This window comes from Scyliorhinus torazame, chromosome 15 (assembly GCF_047496885.1).
Source record: "Scyliorhinus torazame isolate Kashiwa2021f chromosome 15, sScyTor2.1, whole genome shotgun sequence".
Lineage (NCBI taxonomy): Eukaryota > Metazoa > Chordata > Chondrichthyes > Carcharhiniformes > Scyliorhinidae > Scyliorhinus > Scyliorhinus torazame.
In genome coordinates, this window is record NC_092721.1 from 213806533 (window position 1) to 213831429 (window position 24897).

At 51.7% G+C, this 24897-nt stretch overlaps 1 protein-coding gene across 1 annotated transcript in view; it reads left to right on the forward strand.

Moving 5' to 3' along the window:
• Nucleotides 1–24897, forward strand: part of LOC140391352 (dynein heavy chain domain-containing protein 1-like) — a 225875-nt gene that overhangs the window by 179157 nt on the left and 21821 nt on the right. Inside the window, exons 13-15 of the mRNA XM_072475931.1 lie at nucleotides 505–630; nucleotides 1398–1674; nucleotides 2943–3070. Coding sequence (XP_072332032.1) covers nucleotides 505–630; nucleotides 1398–1674; nucleotides 2943–3070 — 531 coding nt within the window. The remainder of the gene's footprint in view (nucleotides 1–504; nucleotides 631–1397; nucleotides 1675–2942; nucleotides 3071–24897) is intronic.

Genomic DNA, 24897 nt, shown 5'->3' on the forward strand with positions numbered 1-24897 from the left:
TTGCCTTCACGACCCGTAGCTCCTGTTCCTGGGTTTTTTGCTCCTCCTTTAGCCCCTCAATCGCTTGTAATATCGGGGCCAGCAGCTCCTTCTTCATCTCCTTTTTGAGTTCTTCCACGCAACGCCGCAGGAACTCTTGTTGGTCAGGGCCCCATATTAAACTGCCTCCTTCCGACGCCATCTTGCTTTGTGCCTGCCTTCCTGGCCGCTGCTCTAGAGGATCCACCACAATCCGGCCACTTTCCTCTCTTTTTTCCATCCGTGTCCAGGGGGGATTCCCTTCTGGATTACCGCACAGTGTTTTTTGCCGTTAAAATTGCCGTTGGGGCTCCTATCAAGAGCCCAAAAGTCCGTTCCACCGGGAACTGCCGAAACGTGCGACCTAGCTGGTCATCGCCGCACCCGGAAGTCCATGTTCCCTTTTCTAATGCGTAAGGGAGGCCTGCCTCCGCACTGCCTGCCCCATGTGTGAATCTTTCTGATGATGCCCTCCTTGTCCCTCAGCTGGAGCTGTATAATCGCACCACCCCAGACCTCCAGCAGAGGATGGATTATGCAATCTCCCTCACCCAGATAGTCCGCCTGCAGTTCCTGCAACATTCCTCATTTGGCGACAAGGAAGAAGAGCAGGTAGGAAAGCCACAATCTCCGAAAGAGCTGAGAAATGGGAGTTGTTGGGTCAAGCGTTTGGGGCCACGTCCTGCATGTTGACCATGAGTGTGAGCTTTCCCCTCTTGTTGCACCGTTTAGCCTCGTATCTCCTCAAGTAAGAGATGATCTAATCGAGATGTTTAAGCTGATTAAAGGACTTGATGGGGTCGATAGAGAGAAACTGGGCGCAATTTACCGGCCACATCCCGTCAGAATCGTGACGAGACGCGGCCAGTAAATCCCGTGAGAGGCATCTTCGGGATTCCCGTTGGTCGTTACGTCCCTTGAGATCTAACGAGAGTGGGCAGGATCCAGACTTGCATAGTTAAGTGAGCTAAACGGCACACTTAACTGTCTCTACGCCAGAACAAACCAGCCGTCCGGATCGATGGGTTCACCGAGGAGACCCCAGCGGGAGCCGCTGAGCACTGGCTTCCGCAAACAGGGACTGGCTGGAACGGCACTTGGGAAAGATTTAAGTGCGGCTGCGGCGTGTGAGCTTCATGTGCGTCAATCACGGACCCGGAGAATCCGGCACCGTTTTCCTGGAACTGGTTGTGTTCCGCGTGCCGATGGTGCCAGTCCATTTAGCGTTGCTGAATCGGTGCAGCTGTTGCGCCGATTTTTCTGTCGTAAAACGCCGGCGTCAGCACTTAGTCTCAGAGACGGTGAACCCGCAGATGATGTTTAATCCACATGGAGAAATATTACAGATTCATTGTGCTGACACTCTGCTTTCCCAATAGATTGAATATCTTTGGAATACTTTTCTGAAAATGTGTAAGGAAGCCTTGGAGTTTACCGTAATACATAAGGACAGCATCATTGACAACCTGGAGCACAAATTTCGGCTCCTGGCCTCCGAGGTGCAGATCATAAATTCCACCCTCATCTCTGAGCCCTTCTTGGACCCTTTGCAGAATGGAATCGTCATTCTCCAACTCTTATTCCAGCTCAAAATAAAGTGCATGTCACTGACAGGTTCTCTTCAGGAACTCAGCCAATCCAGGCACACTATAAAAGGTAGCAGATACCTCTGCCTGGGGTTATAGAGATTGTGCGTGTGTGTGGGTATGTGTGTGTTTGGGGGGGGGGGGGTGTTTGGTGATGTGTGTGTGGGGGGGGGGTATGTGTGTGTGTGGGTGTCTGTGTGGGTGTGTGTGTTTGGTGGGGGGGGTGTGTCTGTGTGTGTGTGTGTGTGGGTATGTGTGTTTGGGGGTGTGTTTGGGGGTGTGTGCGTGGCTGTGTGTGTTTGGTGGTGTGTGTGGGGGTGTGTGTGTGTGGGTGTGTGTGTTTGGTGGTGGGGATGTGTGTGTGTCTGTGTGTGTGGGTGTGGGTGTGTGTGTTTGGCGGTGTGTGTCTGGGTGTGGGGTTGGGGGGGTGGGGGTGTGTGTGTGTGTGGGGGGGTGGGGGGTGTATGTGTGGGGTGGGTGTGTGTGGGGGGGTGGGGGGGTGGAGTGGGGGTGTGTGGGGGGGTGGGGTGTGTGTGTGTGGGGGGGGGTGGGGGGTGTATGTGTGGGGGGTGTGAGGTGGGTGTGTGGGGGGGTGTGGGGGGGGTGGAGTGGGTGTGTGTGGGGAGGGTGTGGGGTGTGTGTGTGTGTGTTGAGGGTGTGGGTGTAGTGAGGGGTGTGGGTGTGTGTGGGAGGGGTGTGGGTGTGTGTGTGGGGGGGATGGGTGTGTGTGTGGGGGGGGTGTGGGGGTGTGTGGGGGGGTGGGGGTGCGTGTGTGAGGTGTGTGTGGGGTGGGGGTGTGTGTGTGTGGGGTGTGTGTGGGGGGTGGGGGGTGTGTCGGGGGTGTGGGTGTGTGTGTGAGGGGGGTTGGGGTGTGTGTGTGGGGGGGCGTGGGTGTGTGTGTGGGGTGTGTGTGTCGGGGGGGTGGGTGTAGTTGTGGGGGTGTGGGTGTGTGTGTGGGGGTGTGGGTCTGTGTGTGGGGGGGGGTGTGTGTGTGTGTGTGTGTGGGGGGTGTGTGTGTGGGGGGTGTTTGGGGGGTTGTGGGGGGGGTGTGTGGGGGTGGGAGGGGTGTGTGTGGGGGGTGATTGGGTGTGGAGGAGGGGTGTGGGGGTGTGGGTGGGGGTGTGTGTGTGTGTGTGTGTGGGTGGATGTGTGGGGTGGGTGTGGGGGGGGGGGGTCTCTGGATTTCAATGTGCATTTCAGGATCACCGTGTCCATTTACCCAATCAGATGTCTGGAGCAATAGCTCAATTGGTCAGTGAATGTGGACCAATCCAGGGAGGCAACCCACCAGAATGTGATCTGTCTCTGACCACAGCTCTCTGTGTTCCACTCCTTTAGGTGAACCCTTTGATTTATCATTTCTTGCCGTGACGGAAAAGAATATCAACTCGAGGCACGAGTTATGGAATTTCTTCTATTCAATCTCTCAGGATTACAAGGACTGGAAGAAGACGCTCTGCAAAATGGTCAGGGTCTTCATTCAACTTTACCCAATTGTTCATCCGTCAAATCTCAGAGCCAATTTTTTTTTTGTATAAATTTAGAGTACGCAACTCATTTTTAAGGGGCAATTTAGCGTGCCCAATCCACCTACCCAGCAATTTAGCGTGCCCAATCCACCTACCCAGCAATTTAGCGTGCCCAATCCACCTACCCAGCACCTCTTTGGGTTGTGCAGGTGAGATCTACACAAAAATGGGGAGAATGTGCAAACTCCACACGGACGGTGACCCAGAGCCGGGATCGAACCTGCAACCTCGGCGCCGTGAGGCAGCAGTGCTAACCACTGGGCTACGATGCTTACCCACTCAGAGCCAACTATATCTTCTAGGAGTCAGTGCAGAGGGAGCTTTACTCTGTATCTAACCCCGTGCTGAACCTGTCCTGGGAGTGTTTGATGGGGACAGTGTAGAGGGAGCTTTACTCTGTATCTCACCCCGTGCTGTACCTGTCCTGGGAGTGTTTGATGGGGACAGTGTAGAGGGAGCTTTACTCTGTATCTAACCCCATTCTGAACCTGTCCTGGGAGTGTTTGATGGGGACAGTGTAGAGGGAGCTTTACTCTGTATCTAACCCTGTGCTGAACCTGTCCTGGGAGTGTTTAATGGGGACAGCGTAGAGGGAGCTTTACTCTGTATCTAACCCCGTGCTGTACCTGTCCTGGGAGTGTTTGATGGGGACAGTGTAGAGGGAGCTTTACTCTGTATCTAACCCCGTGCTGTACCTGTCCTGGGATGTTTGATGGGGACAGTGCTGTGGGAGCTTTATTCTGTATCTCACCCTGTGCTGTACCTGTCCTGGGAGTGTTTGATGGGGACACTGTAGAAGGAGCTTTACTCTGTATCTAACCCCGTGCTGAACCTGTCCTGGGGGTGATTGCTGGGGACAGTGCAGAGGGAGCTTTACTCTATATCTAACCCCGTGCTGTACCTGTCCCGGGAGTGTTTGATGGGGACAGTGTAGAGGGAGCTTTACTCTGTATCTCACCCCGTGCTGTACCTGTCCTGGGAGTGTTTGACGGGGACAGTATAGAGGGAGCTTTACTCTGTATCTCACCCCGTGCTGTACCTGTCCTGGGAGTGTTTGTGTGGACAGTGTAGAGGGAGCTTTACTCTGTATCTAACCCCGTGTTTGATGGGGACAGTGCAGAGGGAGCTTTACTCTGTATCTAACCCCATGCTGTACCTGTCCTGGCAGTGTTTGATGGGGACAGTGTAGTGGGAGATTTACTCTGTATACAACCACATACTATACCTCCGTGTGTGCAAACTCCACACGGAGATTTACCAGGATATTAGATATGGAGCTTGATGCTAGTGCTGCAGTTTCTGTTGTAGGGAGGCAGACTTTCCACTGTAGTCATCTCAATGATTCCGATACAGATGCAGACTAACTGGCGCCACTCCCTTTGCTAAGAAAGCCCAAACAGCCAAGGTCAATGACCGATCAGGACACGCCCAGCCATCAAGGCACTCGCCCCTTTATTGGCCAAAATCGATGGCAGTGATCGAAGCCTGTCGAATTATTGGGTCCAAAGCTAAGGACCGCCCCAAAGAGCGCAAAATCCCAGACGGATAAAAAGAGACACAGCCATGTGCTCGGTCTCTCTTGGACCCGGCCTGTGCCAACCCAAGTGTAGCATTACCACCAGACAGACAAGTTCAAGACCAACGATCGCTACCAGACGGATGAGCCCAGCAGAAACAAAACCACTTCTTCCACCCAGCCATGCAAGATCCGGACAAAGGCCTTGTCCATCTGCAAAGAGCCGGTTGCCCTGAAGTTAAGTATAGGTTATTGTAGTTGTTAGGTGTAGTTTAACTTGTAATGTTTTATGTTGCATGTCGAAGTAATCTTTGTGTGTAAATAAACTATCTTTGAACTTGAACAGACTAACTGGTTGTTTGGTCTGTGATTGATATCCGGTAAAGCCTTGTGGTGGTATAATTTGATACCAGGCGACTCTGAAAGCATCAGTATCATTAATAACTGCCATATCTAGCTAATTCGGCAACATTATTGGTGCCGACTGGTGGGATAGTATTCCACTCATTAAAAAGGGCAACATTATTGGCGTCTCCGGTGCCAATTGGCAACATTATTGGCGACATCTGACGGGATGCTTGCCTTCATTGGCCGGGGCATTGAGTATAAGAATTGGCAAGTCATGTTGCAGCTGTATAGAACCTTAGTTAGGCCACACTTAGAGTATAGTGTTCAATTCTGGTCGCCACACTACCAGAAGGATGTGGAGGCTTTAGAGAGGGTGCAGAAGAGATTTACCAGTAGAGAGGGTGCAGAAGAGATTTACCAGAATGTTGCCTGGTATGGAGGGCATTAGCTATGAGGAGCGGTTGAATAAACTCGGTTTGTTCTCACTGGAACGAAGGAGGTTGAGGAGAGACCTGATAAAGGTCTACAAAATTATGAGGGGCATAGACAGAGTGGATAGTCAGAGGCTTTTCCCCAGGGTAGAGGGGTCAATTACTCGGGAGCATATGTTTAAGGTGAGAGGGGCAAGGTTTAGAGTAGATGTACGAGGCAAGTTTTTTACGCAGAGGGTAGTGGGTGCCTGGAACTCGCTACCGGAGGAGGTGGTGGAAGCAGGGACGATAGTGACATTTAAGGGGCATCTTGACAAATACATGAATAGGATGGGAATAGAGGGATACGGACCCAGGAAGTGTAGAAGATTGTAGTTTAGTCGGGCAGCATGGTCGGCACGGGCTTGGAGGGCCGAAGGGCCTGTTCCTGTGCTGTACATTTCTTTGTCCTTTGTTTGTTGACTCGACTTGAAGTGATTTTGTCACTCCGAGAGAACCCACAAAACTTTGCATTAGAAATCCAATTGAGGAAAAGTGAAAGAAACCACAAGTGTAAGGCCCGTATCGATCAAATCACCAAGATTCTGAAGTGTGTATTAACCTGCATGCGTACTAATATAAGGTAAACTCATTTTCATAAACATTTTGCGTAAAACTATCGTGAGTATTGTGAACTGGAAAATAGCCTAGGCCATACCCACTGTTCGAATCACCGTCTTAGTCCCCCTGTCCCAAATTGACGGTAGGAAAAGAGAAGTTAGAAGCAGAGCAAAAGAGAACTTAGAGGTAGGAAAACCGAGATTAACGGTAGGAAAAAAGAGATAATAGTAATAATAGTAGTAATGGCCACAAAAGCGATGGAACGCCTAATGAACCCGCAGGAACCCGAGGTTGCAGCGACCAACAGAGCAGAGCCGTGCCCCATATGGGAAGAGGAGTTGAGGAAGTATTTGAAGGGGAAAGGATGGCCCCTTTGGTCCAAGTTTTGTTCAAATGATGAGTCAGGTCCAGGAAACATAGGACAAACCTGGTGGGACAACCTACCCGAGGTACATAAGAAGAATGCAGCGAAAGTTCGTAAGCCGATGGCAATAGTGTCCTGTTTGGCACAGTTGCTAGGCACAGAGGAGGTTGTGAGGACGCTCCGCAGACAGCTAGTTGAGAAAGAGGAGAAGAATGAGAGAAACTATAGTGAATGTGAAAAGATTAATGAGCACTCCGGGAACAATTGGCAGCTAAAGATAAAGAGATGGCTACTGCCAAACGGGCACACCAATCTTGTTTAGTTCACCTTAGCAGCTTTCAGACCCAGTACGATAAAGCCTACCAAGATACACAGTGCGCAATTTTGGTACGAGAAGAGACAGAACAGCAGGTAGTACAGTTAACGAGTCAATGCGTGGATTTAAAAGCAGCTTTACGAGTGCTCCATAGGGCCATCCTTTCCCCCCCTTTTCGGGGCCTGGGGGGCTCTCACATATCTATGGGCGGTTTCATTTAGTTCTTGTCCAATTGGGGCCATTCTCCTCATCTAAATCTTGTCCAAAGGTATCTCTGAAACCTTTTTGCACTGACAGCAGTGACTGCAACTTCTATATTTGTCGTCTACATTTCGCGTGATCTACTGTGCTCTGTCTTTCCGAAAAGGAAAGTACCCGCACCACCGACTGCACAGGCAGCACACACCCCCATGAATCCAGTCACCACACAGCGCAAGTCATCGGATCGGGATGAGCTTGATTTTGCTTTGCTTACACCACCCCACTAACCATCACCCAATTGAGAGATGCCTGCGCCAAAATTGAACCATTCGAAGCCACTGCAGATCCACATAATTTCTTTGAGAGAGTACGACAGCAAACGGTTATGCACGGTCGAGACAAAAGGGAGGAATTTAAGCTTATAGTCATGAGCCTTGACCCGTCCGTTAGCTCAGCTTTACCAGTACCCCAGAATGTAGGAGGAGGAAGCCTGCAAAAAATGAAAACGGCTATTTTAGATTCGATTGGGTACATCAAGGGTGACCCCATAGAAGGTTTGAACCATAGGCAAAAGAAGGGAGAGCATCCGACTGCATTTGCAGGTCGTCTTTGGATCCATTTTAAAGCAGTATTTGGGGATTTGAACCGCGCACACTTATATGACGATGACTCAACTAAATGGACCCGCACTTTGGTCTCCCACGCCACAGAAGCAGGTCAAAAGGCTTGTGTAAATTACCACCCCACAGACGCCACACATAATGAAGTTTGGGTTTTAAAGCGACTCTCCAGAGCTTGGGAACAATCCCTACATAGGAAGGCAGATCAGGAAAAGGCAGAGGCGAATATGCACCCAGTCAGGACTAACCAGGACCCAGCATGGGTAAATGAGGGAGAACATGAAGGACAGCACCCTAGAGAACAGGCACCACGGGGTTGCTATAATTGTGGACACATGGGACATTTCGCCCGCGAATGCAGACAAAACCCCCCGAACCAGCAACAGCACCAGCAAACAAATGCCCCACCTAGGGACAATGTTAGGCCCATACATAGCATTAGTGCCCAAACAGATAAAGCAGTAATCAACACCACAGATTGACGGTGTTCGGACTCCCCAATTTGGGTCTGCGACACACTCTGGGACAAATCAGGCAGACCAGTAGTCACAGGCACAGTCTGGGGACACCAGTAGGACATTCCTTTGGGACACAGGGGGGTCCCGCACCACTTTAAACTTCTCCACAATGTTTCAGCGCGACAAATGGCCCACCACAGACACCATCACCCTTAGTGGATTTCCAGGACATGTACAGCAGGGATACATTACAGCCCCCGTAGATATTCAGATAGGAACCATAAACACCAGGCACCCCGTTGTTTTAGTCGACTTGCCCCAAACAGCCGAGCACATTCTAGGAATCGACTTTATGAGCTCCCACAACCTTTCCTTTGACCCCATGAATAGGTGTGTATGGAAAATGGGCAAAACAGCGAGAGCCCCCGCCACGCTCACAGTACGAACACATGATTTGCTCAGTAGGAGACTATTGGTTTGATCCGCAAACAATTAGTACAGACCAGACAATTCGAGAGGTCCTCAGAAAACATAAAGCAACCTTCGCCCAACACAAACACGATTGTGGGAAGATCCCAGGAATGGTCACAATTTCAGGCCCCGATCCCAAGCCCCAGAAGCAATACGGTTTCCCACAGCAAGCCTAGGGTGAGATCTCAAAAGTCATCAATAGCTTACTCATCAAGGAGTAATTCGGCCCGTAGCCTCAACAAACAATGCCCCAATTTGGCCCGTAAAGAAACCCGACGGTTCATGGAGATTGACCATTGACTACCGAGAGCTCCACAAGGTCACCCCATTAGCAGCCCCCACCGTTGCCACGAGTCCCGAAACCATGCTCAAGCAAGGAGTACAAGCAACGTACTTTACAGTGCTGGACCTTAGCAATGGCTTCTGGTCCATTCCCTTGGATAAAGCCTGTCAATACAAGTTCGCATTGACATTTCAAAGGCAGCAGTACACGTGGACATGCCTCCCGCAAGGTTTCCACAACTCACCCTCCATTTTCCACCGACAATTGGCCAACGGACTTTCCAAGTTTTCCCGTCTCGAATGCCTTATTCAATATGTGGACGACTTACTCCTGCAGACGGACACAAAGGAAGAGCATGTTAAGCTTCTTTCAGAATTGCTAGGTCTCTTACAATCAATTGGATGCAAGGTTAACCCGAAAAAAGCCCAAATCCTAAAAGAAAAGGTCCTTTATTTAGGCACTATTATCACCCACAGGAAGAGAGAGATCGAACAGAAGTGAATTGAGTCAATAGTTAAATTGCCCCTGCCCCACAATGTCAATGAACTCCGGTCATTCTTAGGATTAGTTAGATATTGTAGGAACCATATAGATGGTTTTGCCACAAAAGCAGCCCCACTCTCAGAGCTCCTTAAAAAGAACGGCCCATGGGAATGGCTTCCTCAGCACACAGACGCCATCGATGAGTTAAAACACGCCCTGGGCACAGCCCCTGCTTTGCAAGTTCCAGACCCACACTCTCCCTACGTCGTAGAAGTAGCGACCACCGACCGAACCCTATCAGCAATACTCCTACAGGAAAGACATGACCGATTAGGACCCGTAGCCTGTGCCTCACGAGTTTTGGATGCTGTAGAGCAAGGATTTACAGCCTGCGAATGGCACTTGCTCGCAGTCTTTTGGGCAGTGTAGTATTTTGCATATATCACAGGCCTTAACCCCGTAACGATTTTAACCGAGCACACCCCAACGCAGCAATTGTTAGATGGTAGATTAAAGGACAGTTCAGTCAGCCAGATCAGAGCAGCTCGCTGGACACTGTTGTTACAAGGAAGGGACATTACAGTTAAACGTACAAAGACCCACACATTTTTAGCAGACAACCTTCAGTATGCAGGAACCCTACATGAGTGCCAGATCATTGCAGCCAAACACCACACAGGACCCTTTATTCCGAAGCCACTACACACACGAGCAGGCATCAGAATCCCCAGACCACGGGCAACGTTTAAAAATTTATGTAGACGGTTCCTCCACCATTGAAAATGGAAAGAGAATAACTGGTTGTGGAATTTATGTGGAAGACGCGCATTAGAGGAAATATTTAATATTTTTAAAATTGCCCGGCCACCTAGGATTACAAGCAGCTGAATTAGCAGCTATAGCATATGTAGTGCAGCACCCCGATTCCTTTCCAACCCCCACAGACATACATTCGGACAGTTTATATGTGTGCAATAGTTTGACAGAATTCCTGCCCCTGATGGTAAACCCCTACCCTCAGCCCCATTGTTGAAGCATATCCTTACGACAGCAAAAGACCGCACATATGGTATAATCAAAGTGAGAAGCCATCATCGTTCCTCCCCACCCGGTAACGTAAAGGCAGACGCCTTAGCCAAGTCAGGATCATGTCATGGTCACTTTTGGCAACCCCCCGAAAGTGAACCGATACACGCAGTCCAGGTTTCACAGACCAATATCGAAGATTTAGCCCAGGCCCAAAAGACAGACGACACTCTTAAGCAAGTTTTAGATGGTAATTTCCCAGCCCCCTACGACAAATTCAAGGACTCACTGGCGGTACAGGACGGTATAGTTTTGAAAAATCGTATTTATGTGGTCCCCACCCAGGACAGAAACCAGATAATTTGCCAGTTTCATGACGGACACGGACATCACGGGATAGACAATACCATTGCCCATTTAAAACCTTTGTGTTGGTGGCCCGATTTAAAAGCAGGCGTCGCGCATCTTGTTGAGAATTGTTTAATCTGTGCACAGAACAATCCTGAAAGGTACTCCGAGAAAGGACAATTGAGACACACCCGACCTGTTAATGGCCATGGACAAATTTACAGTTCGACTACATTGGTCCCCTCCCCCCCTGCAGAAATGATTTTAAATATGTATTAATAGTAATCGACACCTTTACAAAATGGGTAGAAGCATTTCCCTCCCGGACGAACACAGCAAAAGCCACAGCTAAGATTTTGACCGAACAGATATTTACTCACTGGGGTCTTCCCCACAGCATTGAGTCAGGCAAAGGGTTCTATTTCACCGGCAGAGTCATGCAAAATGTCCTAACAATTTTTGGAATCAAGCAAAAGTTTCACATAGCGCATCACCCCCAACCCAGCGGCATTGTTGAACGAATGAATCACACCTTGAAAGCAACCATTAGAAAAATGGTGCAACAGCATAACACCACATGGGACACCGTCCTCCCATTCGCCCTTATGCTTATTAGGAACACCGTATCCAGTTCCACAGGTTTCACCCCCCACACCCTCATGACCAAGTGAGCCCCTCTGTGTACAAGATACCATACCCCAATGGTAAAACTGGCTGGTTCCACATCAACCAACTCAAAGTCTATGGAACCCAATGTAGCCACTCCCACCACATCTCCCTGGCAATAGCAGATGATTCCACCCCGCCCATCGACAACCTAGTCCAACCCTCCCCCAGCTATGACAGTGCGTCCTCGGCCACAGACCCGACCTCGTCTCCGCCCACAAATGCGACTTTCCACCTTGAGCTTGATTCAGACGATAGCGCCAGCCTCCCCAAATTGACCACAATCACTGACCACTGGTACAACCTCCCCGGCTCCAGTCACTCCAGCCCCTGGAACCACGACCAGTACATGCTTGGCCCCCTATGCCCCCTTCCACAGCCAGAGCCACCGCCCGACAACAGTAATTTGCCCTTTCCTGCCACCGCCCCTCACGACAAGCGAACCCCTCTTTGGCACCGCGACAACTTTTGTAGATTGGTAAGACAGGACGATACCGATGAAAATTTATAAAACCGGCCACCCTGAAATTCGGCTGGTTAAGATAAGCCTCAACCTCCCATGGTTGTGATTTAAGAAAGACTGGTCGAAGAAATTGTCCACCCACTCCAAGCATCGACCACAAGCTGCGAGAATCTCTGTACTTTAAAAATGTGCATTTCTTGTCTCGACAAAATGGTATTTCAAAATAAAATGAGGGAGTCACACATGGTGACGATTCTAATGGGTCATTGGAGTTAAGGAGAGAAAGACAAACAGAACGAGATGTTAACCAACGATAATAACAGATATTATGCTTGCACCCCCAGGAATATACGAAGAACAAAGAACAGAAGACCAGTTGACGAGAGGACTGATGACCTCCATTGTGATCATCGCTGGATTCCTACAACTGCGCGCGTTGCAAGCTTCTGTACCACACACCACCAGCCCCGAACATGACCACACAACATGATACCCCTAGCCCAGACACCACACCACACATAGAGATAAACACTGATACCCCCACTTGGTGCGAAAACATGGTATTCCCTTTCATATACAGTAGAGGCCCTTCTGGTGATAGCGATAATCTGCAGCAGTGTCATCCAGACACTTAGACTCCACAAATGGCGAAAAAGAGCCTTCCGCTCCCCGATATATACACTCCCAGCCCCCTTCTACGAAATTCACCCAACCCAACAAATAATGTAACCACTGATAATAATAAAGATTGTACACCTCTGTAACATTGATAAGTTAAGTAGAAATGTGATGCTGCCGTTGGTTTAAAAATTTTGCATTGTACATAAGTTCCTTTTTATATTTGCCAGCAGCATGAGAGTAGCTTAGATAATGATAGATATTCCCTTGTGCGAATAAGTTAAATGTGTAATAGTTGAATGTTTTATAGTGACCCCTTAGAGATGATGAATGTATGGTGTGTTCATAAAATTTAGGTAAATGCTCCAAAACATAGGACAGAGTAGTGTAGAACCTGTCCTTGACCAAGGGTAACCGGCACACCATGGACGGATGAGGGATCAACAGTGTGATCCACCATGCTTCGCGTTCAAGATCAAGAGGACGGGATGTAGCCATCTCAGATGGCCACCTGCAAAGGACCATGGGAATTATGGCCAACCCAGGACTCAGACACACTCAGAGCTTGTGTGTGTATTTGCAACCCAGATAGTGAGACACGATCGAAACCCCCGCTCGTTTGCATTCTCATGGCCCATTTCCCCAGAACAAAAGGACTGTACTCGGGGAACCGATACAGATGCAGACTAACTGGCGCCACTCCCTTTGTTAAGAAAGCCCAAACAGCCAAGGTCAAATGACCGATCAGGACACGCCCAGCCATCAAGGCACCCGCCCTTTATTGGCCAAAATCGATGGCAGTGATCGAAGCCTGTCGAATTATTGGGTCCAAAGCTAAGGACCGCCCCAAAGAGCGCAAAATCCCAGACGGATAAAAAGAGACACAGCCATGTGCTCGGTCTCTCTTGGACCCGGCCTGTGCCAACCCAAGTGTAGCATTACCACCAGACAGACAAGTTCAAGACCAACGATCGCTACCAGACGGATGAGCCCAGCAGAAACAAAACCACTTCTTCCACCCAGCCACGCAAGATCCGGACAAAGGCCTTGTCCATCTGCAAAGAGCCGGTTGCCCTGAAGTTAAGTATAGGTTATTGTAGTTGTCAGGTGTAGTTTAACTTGTAATGTTTTATGTTGCATGTCGAAGTAATCTTTGTGTGTAAATAAACTATCTTTGAACTTGAACAGACTAACTGGTTGTTTGGTCTGTGATTGATATCCGGTAAAGCCTTGTGGCGGTATCATTTGATACCAGGCGACTCTGAAAAGCATCACCATCATTAATAACTGCCATATCTAGTTAATTCGGCAACATTATTGGGGACTCCGGTGTTAATTTGGCAACACCCCCACATTAAGAAAGGAGTGCAACATTTGGATTTGAGAGACACTGAGGCCTGATTGGCCACCGGTGAGCCGCTGGACATTGCGGGGACCAGCATGCCCCCCCGGTGGTTTATGGACGGCAGTGAATGCACCTCCTGCGAAATGTAGTGAAGAGGCAGACCTCTGGTTGTGGCCATGTGCAGATTGGTTGCACACAGGGTAGCTCTTGCTTGAAGGTTTCAGTTTCGGCCCTTTCTGATTGATTAATGGGCTCTTTGATCAGAAGGTTAGCGGAATAAGTGGTGGGCAGTGAATTCTCCTCTGAGGTGGAATGTCGGCGGCTGACAGACGTCGAATAAGGCAACGGTGTTAGAGCTGGAGGGTCTGCGTGGTGCCGAAGGCATGGCGGAGGCGGGGGGAGCATTGTCGACCACTCCATTACCAGTGCAACAATTGGTGGGGCTTTATATTTGTTTTTAAAATAATTTTTAATAAATGTTTTCGTAAAATATCAATAATAAAATGAGAAAGAAAAAAGAACCCAACAGGGTTAAGTACAAAACACAATCTAAAAAAGCAACCCCCCCAAACCCCTCCCCCCCTGTACCTAAATAATAAATTAACATTAACACCCCGACTTAAGACAACAGGTGTATACACCCCCTCAGACACTCCAGTGTAAATAACATCAACAAAAATAAAGTAACCCCCCCCCCACCCCACCCCCCGAGCTGCTGCCATTGACCAATGTCTATTGTTCTGCCAGGAAGTCTAAGAACGGTTGCCACCGCCTAAAGAACCCTTGTACCGACCCTCTCAAGGCGAATTTCACCCTCTCCAATTTAATGAACCCTGCCATATCGCTGATCCAGGATTCCACGCTTGGGGGCCTCGTATCTTTCCACTGAAGGAGAATCCTTCGCCAGGCTACCAGGGACGCAAAGGCCAGAATTCCGGCCTCTTTCGCCTCCTGCACTCCCGGCTCCTCTGCCACCCCAAATATTGCGAGCCCCCAGCCCGGTTTGACCCTGGATCCTACCACCCTCGACACCGTCCTCGCTACGCCCTTCCAAAATTCCTCCAGCGCTGGGCATGCCCAGAACATATGGGTGTGGTTTGCTGGGCTCTCTGAGCACCTAACACACCTGTCCTCACCCCCAAAGAACCTACTCATCCTTGTCCTGGTCATGTGTGCCCTGTGCAGCACCTTAAACTGTATGAGGCTGAGCCTCGCGCACGAAGAGGAAGAGTTCACCCTCCCTAGGGCATCTGCCCACGTCCCCTCTTCGATCTCCTCTCCCAACTCCTCCTCCCACTTACCTTTCAACTCCACCACCGAGGCCTCTTCCTCCTCCTGCATCACCTGGTAAGTTTCCGAGATCTTCCCAACTCCCACCCACCCCCCCGAGAGCACCCTGTCCTGTACTGTGTGTGGCAGTAGCCGTGGGAATTCCACCACCTGCCGTCTGGCAAACGCCCTTACCTGTAAGTACCTGGAGGTGTTCCCCGGGGGGGAGCCCGTACTTCTCCTCCAGCTCACCCAAGCTCGCGAACTTCCCGTCCACAAACAGGTCCCCTAACTTTCGTATGCCTGCCCTGTGCCACCCCGAAAACCCTCCACCTGTTCTTCCTGGGGCGAACCGGTGGTTCCCCCGTAATGGGGTCCACGCCGAGGCCCTAACTTCCCCCCTATGCCGCCTCCACTGCCCCCAAATTTTGAGGGCCGCCACCACCACCGGGCTCGTGGTATACCTCCTTGGAGGGAGCGGCAGCGGCGCCGTTGCCAGCGCCCCCAGACTCGTACCCACACAGGACGCCGTCTCCAGCCTCTTCCATGCAGCCCCCTCCCCCTCCATCACCCACTTGCGCACCATTGTCGCATTGGCGGCCCAGTAGTACCCACAGAGGTTGGGCAGCGCCAGCCCCCCCCTATCTCTACTCCGCTCCAGGAACACCCTTCTCACCCTCGGAGTCCCTTGCGCCCACACAAACCCCATTATATTCCTGTTAACCCGCCTGAAAAAAGCCTTCGGGATAAACACGGGGAGGCACTGGAACAGGAACAAAAACCTTGGGAGCACCGTCATTTTGATTGACTGCACCCTACTCGCCAGGGACAGCGGCAACGCGTCCCACCTCTTGAACTCCTCCTCCATTTGCTTCACCAGCCTTGTAAAGTTAAGCCTATGCAGGGCCCCCCAGCTCCTGGCCACCTGGACCCCCAAATATCTGAAACTCCTCTCCGCCCTTTTTAGTGGGAGCTCGCCAATCCCCCTCTCCTGAGCCCTAGCTGAACTACGAACAGCTCGCTCTTCCCCATATTGAGCTTGTACCCCGAAAAGTCCCCGAATTCCCTAAGCATCCTCATTACCTCTGGCATTCCTCCCACCGGGTCCGCCACATACAGCAGCAGGTCGTCCGCATAAAGCAACACCCTGTGCTCCTCCCCACCCCGCACCAACCCCCTCCAGTTCCTCGACTCTCTCAGTGCCATAGCCAGGGGTTCAATCGCCAGTGCGAAGAGCAGGGGGGACAGGGGACACCCCTGTCTCATCCCTCGGTGCAACCGAAAGTACTCGGACCTCCTCCTATTTGTGGCCACACTCGCCATCGGGACCTCGTACAACAGCCTAACTCACCTGACAAACCCCTCCCCAAACCCGAACCTCTTCAGCATCTCCGACAGGTACCCCCACTCTACCCTATCGAAGGCTTTCTCAGCGTCCATCGCCACAACTATCTCCGCCTCCCCCTCCCTCGCCAGCATCATGATAACGTTCAAAAGCCTCCGCACATTCGTGTTCAACTGCCTCCCCTTCACAAACCCCGACTGGTCTTCATGGATGATCTGCGGCACACAATCCTCAATCCTCATGGCTAAGACCTTCGCCAGCACCTTGGCATCTACATTTAGCAAGGAAATCGGTCTGTAAGACCCACATTGTAGGGGATCCTTGTCCCGCTTCAGGATCAAGGAGATCAGTGCCCGGGACATCGTCGGGGGTAAAGCCCCCCCCTCCCTTGCCTCATTAAAGGTCCGAACTAACAGCGGGCCCAACAGGTCCATATATTTTTTATAGAACTCGACCGGGAAACCGTCTGGCCCCGGTGCCTTCCCCGCCTGCATGCTTCCTATCCCTTTGATCAGCTCCTCCAGCCCAATCGGGGCCCCCAGTCCCGCCACCAGTCCCTCTTCCACCTTTGGAAACCTCAATTGGTCCAGGAAACGGCCCATCCCTCCCTCCTCCCGTGGGGGCTCAGATCGGTACAATTCCTCGTAAAAATCCCTGAAGACCCCATTGATGCCAACCCCACTCCGCACCACGCTCCCTCCCCTGTCCTTAACTCCCCCGATCTCCCTAGCTGCATCCCGCTTCCGAAGCTGATGCGCCAGCATCCGGCTTGCCTTTTCCCCATACTCGTAGACCGTCCCCTGGGCCTTCCTCCACTGCACCTCCGCCTTCCTGGTGGTCACCAGGTCGAATTCGGCCTGGAGGCTGCGCCTCTTCCTCAACAATCCTTCCTCAGGTTCTTCCGCATACCTCCTGTCTACCCTCACCATCTCCCCCACCAGCCTCTCCCTCTCCCCCCGCTCCCTCTGCTCCTTGTGGGCCCTGATGGAGATCAGCTCTCCCCTCACCACCGCCTTCAGTGCCTCCCATACCATCCCCACTCGAACCACCCCGTTGTCGTTGGTCTCCAAGTACCTCTCTATACTTCCTCGGACCCGCTCGCTCACCTCCTCGTCCGCCAACAGCCCCACCTCCAAGCTCCACAGCGGGCGCTGGCCCCTCTCCTCCCCCATCTCCAAGTCCACCCAATGCGGGGCGTGGTTCGAAATGGCTATTGCCGAATACTCGGTATCCTCTACTCTCGCTATCAGCGCCCTACTCAAAATGAAAAAGTCGATTCGGGAATAAGCCTTATGAACATGCGAGAAGAATGAAAATTCCCTAGCCCCCGGCCTTGCAAATCTCCAAGGGTCCACCCCTCCCATCTGGTCCATAAACCCCCTCAGCACTCTAGCCACCGCCGGCTTCCTACCCGTCCGAGACCTGGAGCGATCCAGTGCCGGATCCAACACCGTGTTAAAGTCTCCCCCAATTATCAGGCCCCCCACTTCCAAGTCTGGGATCTGACCCAACATACATAGATTATCATAGAATTTACAGTGCAGAAGGAGGCCATTCGGCCCATCGAGTCTGCACCAGCTCTTGGAAAGAGCACCCTACCCAAGGTTATCACCTCCGCCCTATCCCAATAACCCAGTAACCCCACCCAACACGAAGGGCAATTTTGGACACTAAGGGCAATTTATCATGGCCAATCCACCTAACCCGCACATCTTTGGACTGTGGGAGGAAACCGGAGAACCCGGAGGAAACCCACGCACACACGGGGAAGATGTGCAGACTCCGCACAGACAGTGACCCAAGCCGGAATCGAACCTGGGACCCTGGAGCTGTGAAGCAATTGTGCTATCCACAAAGCTACCATGCTGCCCTATAACGCCGCATAAAACCCGCATCGTCCCAGTTCGGAGCATACACATTGACCAGTACCACCCTCTCTCCCTGCAACTTACCACTTACCATTACGTACCTACCGCCATTATCTGCCACAATGCTCGACGCCTCGAATAACACCTTCTTTCCCACCAAGATCGCCACCCCTCGATTTTTGGCATCTAGCCCCGAGTGAAACACCTGACCTACCCACCCTTTCCTCAGTCTTACCTGGTCTGCCACCTTCAGGTGTGTCTCCTGGAGCATAACCACATCCGCCTTGAGCCCCTACAGGTGCGCAAACACGCGGGCCCGCTTAACCGGCCCATTCAGTCCCCTTACATTCCAGGTTATCAGCCGGATTAGGGGGCTACCCGCCCCCCTCCCCCGCCGACTAGCCATGACCCCCTCCTCGGCCAGCCACGCGCCCGCACCCCACACCCGGCCTGTTCCCCACAGCGGCATATCCCCGTCTTGACCCACCTCACTCGCTCCAGCTCCTCCTTGATCTTAGCAGCAGCAACTCGATTCCCCCCCGCCCCGGCTAGGACCCATCCTAGCTGGTTTACTCCCCCCATTGCACTTCCGCAAGTCAGCTGACTCCTGCTGACCCCGGCCAATCCCGCCTCCCCTTCGACTCCTCCCAATGTGTGGCACACCCTCCTCTCCCGCTCCCCATTCACAGGCTCTCCCCCTCCGTTCTAAGCGCGGGAAACAATCCTTGCTTCCCCGCCCCGGTCCCGTCCCCCCCAGTCTTCGGCGCGGGAAAAAAATCCCGCCCTCTCCACCTACCAGGCCCCGCCACCAACCAAAACAGTGCCCAACCCGCCCCATCCACCCTCCCCAACCCGAAAGAGAAAAACACAGAGAAAAAGAAACCCAAAACAATGCAAAGGCCCCCCCCCCGAACCAAAAATAGACATAACATATCCACCGCAGTCCCCAGTCGCCCATCCCGACCCTCAGTCTGTGTCCAGCTTCTCGGCCTGAATAAAGGCCCACGCCTCCTCCGGAGACTCAGAATAATGGTGCCGGTCCTTGTAGGTAACCCACAATCGCGCCGGCTGCAACATGCCAAACTTCACCCCCTTCCTGTGCAGCACTGCCTTCGCTCGATTGTACCCGGCCCTCCTCTTCGCCACCTCCGCACTCCAGTCCTGATATATCCGAACCTCCGCGTTCTCCCACCTGCTGCTCCTCTCCTTCTTGGCCCACCTGAGCACACATTCCCGATCGACGAACCGATGGAACCGCACCAGCACCGCCCGCGGAGGCTCGTTAGCCTTGGGCCTCCTCGCCAGCACTCTATGGGCCCCTTCCAGCTCCAGGGGCCCCTGGAAGGACCCCGCTCCCATCAGCGAGTTCAACATGGTGACCACATAGGCCCCCACGTCCGGCCCCTCCAGCCCCTCCGGGAGGCCCAGAATCCGCAGATTCTTCCGCCTCGACCGATTCTCCATCTCCTCGAACCGCTCCTGCCATTTCTTGTGGAGCGCCTTGTGCGCCTCCACCTTTACCGCCAGGACTAAGATCTCGTCCTCATTGACAGAGATCTTTTGTTGAGCCTCTCGGATCGCCACCCCCTGGGCCGTCTGTGTCTCCAGCAGCTTATCAATAGAAGCCTTCATCGGCTCTAGCAGGTCCTTTTTAATCTCTCTGAGGCAGCGCTGGATACCCTCCTGTTGCTCCTCCGCCCACTGCCTCCACGCTGCCTGGTCTCCGCCCGCCGCCATTTTGTCCTTCTTCCCTCCCTTCTTCTGGTCCACCACCACCTTTTTTGTCACCCCGCTCCTAGTTAAAGCCATATACTGACGGGGAACTATTATTAACTCCTTCCCACACCGGGAAACGTCGAAAAAGTGCCCTTGGGGGCCCTGAAAATTGCCCAAAAGTCTCGAGAGAGAATCCTTTTGGCAGTGTTCGCTTCACCAATCTGCCCCAAAATGTCCGTGGAAACGCCTGAAAAAGGTCTAAGTGTCCGTTCCAGACGGGAGCTGCCGAATGCGTGACCTACTCCTCCATGGCCGCCACCGGAAGACTCGTCCCCGCTTCTTCAGTGGCCCTGGTGAGATCTTTTCACAGTTGTTACCTCTGCTGTTAGAATTCACTTTTGATAAAGGTCCTCAGGACTGTTTGCAGCTTTAAGCTTGCCCTTCCCCCGCTTGCATGCTGCAAACTGCTGCAAATGCTGTTCATCCTGTTGCAGCCAAATCTTCCACTGCTTCTGCCGGGCCTGGCAGCCAAAAGACACAACACTCCTGGGGGACACCGTCAGGGGAGTGTTGCAGTCCTCTTGCCACACCGGGAAATGTCAAACAAATGCCGTGGGGGCCCTGCAAAAGAGCCCAAAAGTCCGTTCCAAGCGGGAGCTACCGAATACGCGACGTAGCTCTGCATAGCCGCACCCGGAAGTTGGTGGGGCTTTTTAAGGGAGAACTTCAGCATCATCGGCTAGAGATGCAAGAGGACTGGTCGAAGGCGAGTGAGGAGTGACAGCCTCTCTTCGCAGGGCCATGGAGCAGGTGGAGGAGTGCCTGGAGTCACAAGGTGTGACACTCCAAGAGATGGAAAGGACGGTCATGGACCACAGTGATGGAATTGTGGAGTTGGAGGCAGAGGTGGCGATTCTGGGGGCGGTCTGCAAGGAGCTGAAAATTCAGGTGAACAACCAGGAGAATCGGTCTTGGCGGCAGAACCAATGCATCAAAGGCCTGCGGAGGGGGTGGGGCTTGTGTGTGGTAGGTGTTGTTGAAGCTCGCGGGTGAGGGGGTCTGTGAGAAGGTCCGGGAGCTGGGTCGAGCACATCGATCCGAGAGCAGGGGAGTTACCGAGGGCAGTGACATTGAGGATGTACCGACTCTCGGTGAAGGAACAGATCCTGAGGGTGACGGGCCTGACGAGAGACTGGACTGGAGAGGGCCAGCGGATCCGAATATGCCAGGTGCCACTTGGCCGAATGGCGGACTGACCTTAACCGGCCATCGGGCCACGGTGCTGCTTGTCCGAAATAAGGTTCGGTTTGGCGTGCTGTACCCGGCTAAACTTTGGGTGACTTTGAAGGGGAAAGAGAATTATTTGCCGTTGCCTGAGAGGCACCCGACTATTAAAAAGCATAGTTTCGAGGAGGGTGATTGGGGGAATGTTTTCTGATGTTTTAGATTTTTATGAAATGTGTGTATAATGTTGACCAATCTTTTGTTTTCTGTTTTGACATGTTGGCCTTGTTGGTATTTTACAATGGCTGAAGGGTGGGGGGGTGGCGGCGTGGGTCAGAATCCTGGGGGTCTCTCTGCTGTTGGTTGGGGGAGGGGAGGATCTAGGGGGGGGGGGAGGGGGGGCGGGGTTGGGTCAGGGCCGGGATTCCTCCAACGGTCGGAGGTGGATAGGCAATGTGGGGGAGGGGCAGTTTGGTTGATATGGGTGGGGCCTTTGTTTCTATCTACAGGTGGGAGTTGCTACGCTCGCAAGTATGCTGGTGAACGTAAGCAATGTGGAGGTGGGGGCTGCGATGGGAAGCCAGGGGGAGGGTGTTGGTGATGCAGGCGGGGTGGATAGTTTATTGGGTGAAGACGGGACAGAGGGGAGTGAGAGGCCATTTTCGACTGGCTTGGACACGAAAGGAGAATGGGGACAGAGATGGTTTGGTGATGGATTGGGGTGACAGATTTAAATGGGGGGTTCAGAAACAACCGGTGAGGACAGTGACTTGGAATATGCGGGGGGTCAAATGGCCGGTGAAGCTTTTTAGGGTATTTGCGCATGTGAACAGTTGAAGGAAGAGATGGTGTTTCTCCAGGATTCAGGACCAGGCGAGGTTGCGAAAGGGGTGGGTGGGTCAGGCATACCATTTGGGATTTGACTCCAAGTCGAGAGGGGTTGTTGTTCTATTTAATAAGAGGGAGATGTTGGTGATGGCTAGGGAGGTGTGTGCCTGAGGGGTCCATTTGAGATGGTCAGTGGGGGTTTTTGGTTGTATTGTGTATTGGCTGTACTCGCGCATAGATACGTTTTTAGTGCGCAACTCGATTCTCCCGGGGGTAAGGGGGGTGGTGGACTATGGGGCGATTGTGGTTTTGGACTATGCGCCACACATTATGGATGTGAGGTTGGGAGTGGCCCAGTCACAAAGACCCCTGTGGAGGACGGACTCGGCACTATTGGCAAATGAAAAGTGTTGGGGAAAGATGACTTTGGTAATTAAGGAGTGTACTGAGTTTAATCAGAACGGGAATTTCTCACCCTCCACGTTTTGGGAGCCATTGAAGGCAATGGAACAGCGGGTGGTGATTGTGTACATGTCCATAGGGATAAGGTGGAGAGGGCAGAAAGGGACGTTTGGTGGGTGATATCTTGGAGTTGGAGCGACGGTGCTCTAAGTTCCCCGACCAGAGAATTCTTGGTGAAGCAAAAGAAGCTGTAAGGGGAATTCAATTTGTTGACGACAGGAAACGCGGTGGGCAGTTCTAGAGAGTAATTGGGATCCTGTATGAGTACGGGGAGAAGGCCAGCCGTCTGCCAACACTTCAACTGAGATAGCAGGCTGCAGTGTGGGAGAGAGAACTAGTCAGAGAGAAGGGCGGTTGCTGGCAATGCTGGAGCCCATTAAGAACATAAGAACTAGGAGCAGGAGTAGGCCATCTGGCCCCTCGAGCCTGCTCCGCCATTCAATGAGTTCATGGCTGATCTTTTGTGGACTCAGCTCCACTTTCCGGCCCGAACACCATAACCCTTAATCCCTTTATTCTTCAAAAAACTATCTATCTTTATCTTAAAAACATTTAATGAAGGAGCCTCTACTGCTTCACTGGGCAAGGAATTCCATAGATTCACAACCCTTTGGGTGAAGAAGTTCCTCCTAAGCTCAGTCCTAAATCTACTTCCCCTTATTTTGAGGAAATGCCCCCTAGTTCTGCTTTCACCCGCCAGTGGAAACAACCTGCCCGCATCTAATCTATCTATTCCCTTCATAATTTTATATGTTCTATAAGATCCTCCCTCATCCTTCTAAATTCCAACGAGTACAGTCCCGGTCTACTCAACCTCTCCTCGTAATCCAACCCCTTCAGCTCTGGGATTAACCTAGTGAATCTCCTCTGCACACCTTCCAGTGCCAGTACCTCCTTTCTCAAGTAAGGAGACCAAAACTGAACACAATACTCCAGGTGTGGCCTCACTAACACCTTATACAATTGCAGCAGAACCTCCCTAGTCTTAAACTAGTCTTAAATAAGGGGCTGGTTTAGCTCAAAGGGGCTGGTTTAGCTCACTGGGCTAAATCGCTGCCTTTTAAAGCAGACCAAGGCAGGCCAGCAGCACGGTTCAATTCCCGTACCAGCCTCCACGAACAGGCGCCGGAATGTGGCGACTAGGGGCTTTTCACAGTAACTTAATTTGAAGCCTACTTGTGACAATAAGCGATTTTCATTTCATTTCAACTCCATCCCTCTAGCAATGAAGGACAAAATTCCATTTGCCTTCTTAATCACCTGTTGCACCTGTAAACCAACATTTTGCGACTCATGCACTAGCACACCCAGGTCTCTCTGCACAGCTGCATGTTTTAATATTTTATCATTTAAATAATAATCCCTTTTGCTGTTATTCCTACCAAAATGGATAACCTCACATTTGTCAACATTGTATTCCATCTGCCAGACCCTAGCCCATTCGCTTAGCCTATCCAAATCCCTCTGCAGACTTCCAGTATCCTCTGCACTTTTTGCTTTACCACTCATCTTAGTGTCGTCTGCAAACTTGGACACATTGCACTTGGTCCCCAACTCCAAATCATCTATGTAAATTGTGAACAATTGTGGGCCCAACACTGATCTCTGAGGGACACCACGAGCTACTGATTGCCAACCAGAGAAACACCCATTAATCCCCACTCTTTGCTTTCTATTAATTAACCAACCCTCTATCCATGCTACTACTTTCCCCTTAAAGCCATGCATCTTTATCTTATGCAGCAACCTTTTGTGTGGCACCTTGTCAAAGGCTTTCTGGAAATCCAGATATACCACATCCATTGGCTCCCCGTTATCTACCGCACTGGTAATGTCCTCAAAAAATTCTACTAAATTAGTTGGGCACGACCTGCCCTTTATGAACCCATGCTGCGTCTGTCCAATGGGACAATTTCCATCCAGATGCCTCGCTATTTCTTCCTTGATGATAGATTCCAGCATCTTCCCTACTACCGAAGTTAAGCTCACTGGCCTATAATTACCCGCTTTCTGCCTACCTATTTTTATTAATGGTTTTTAACAACATAATTTTTTCCCCTTACAACCAATAACTCCCCCCCCCCCCCCCCCCCCCCCCCGCCCCGGTAACAAAATAACGCAAAATCACCCTGAGCAAGATATATACAAGGCAAGATGGTATATTTACATAGCTTTATACACTGGCTCTTGGCCGAACGTGCCATTTCTCCCCACCCTTCATGCCATCTCCCGTTCCCCCCCCCACAGGGTTGCTGCTGCTGCTGACCGACCTTCCTCTAACGCTCCGTGGGATATTCTAGGAATGGTTGCCACTGCCTGTAGAACCCCTACGCAGACCCTCTCAAAGCAAACTTAATCCTCTCCAATTTTATGAACGCCACCATGTCGTTTAACCAGGCCTCCAGGCTGGGGACTTCGCCTCCTTCCACAATAGCAAGACCTTTCGCCGGGCTACTAGGGACGCAAAGGCCAGAATGCCGGCCTCTTTCGCCTAC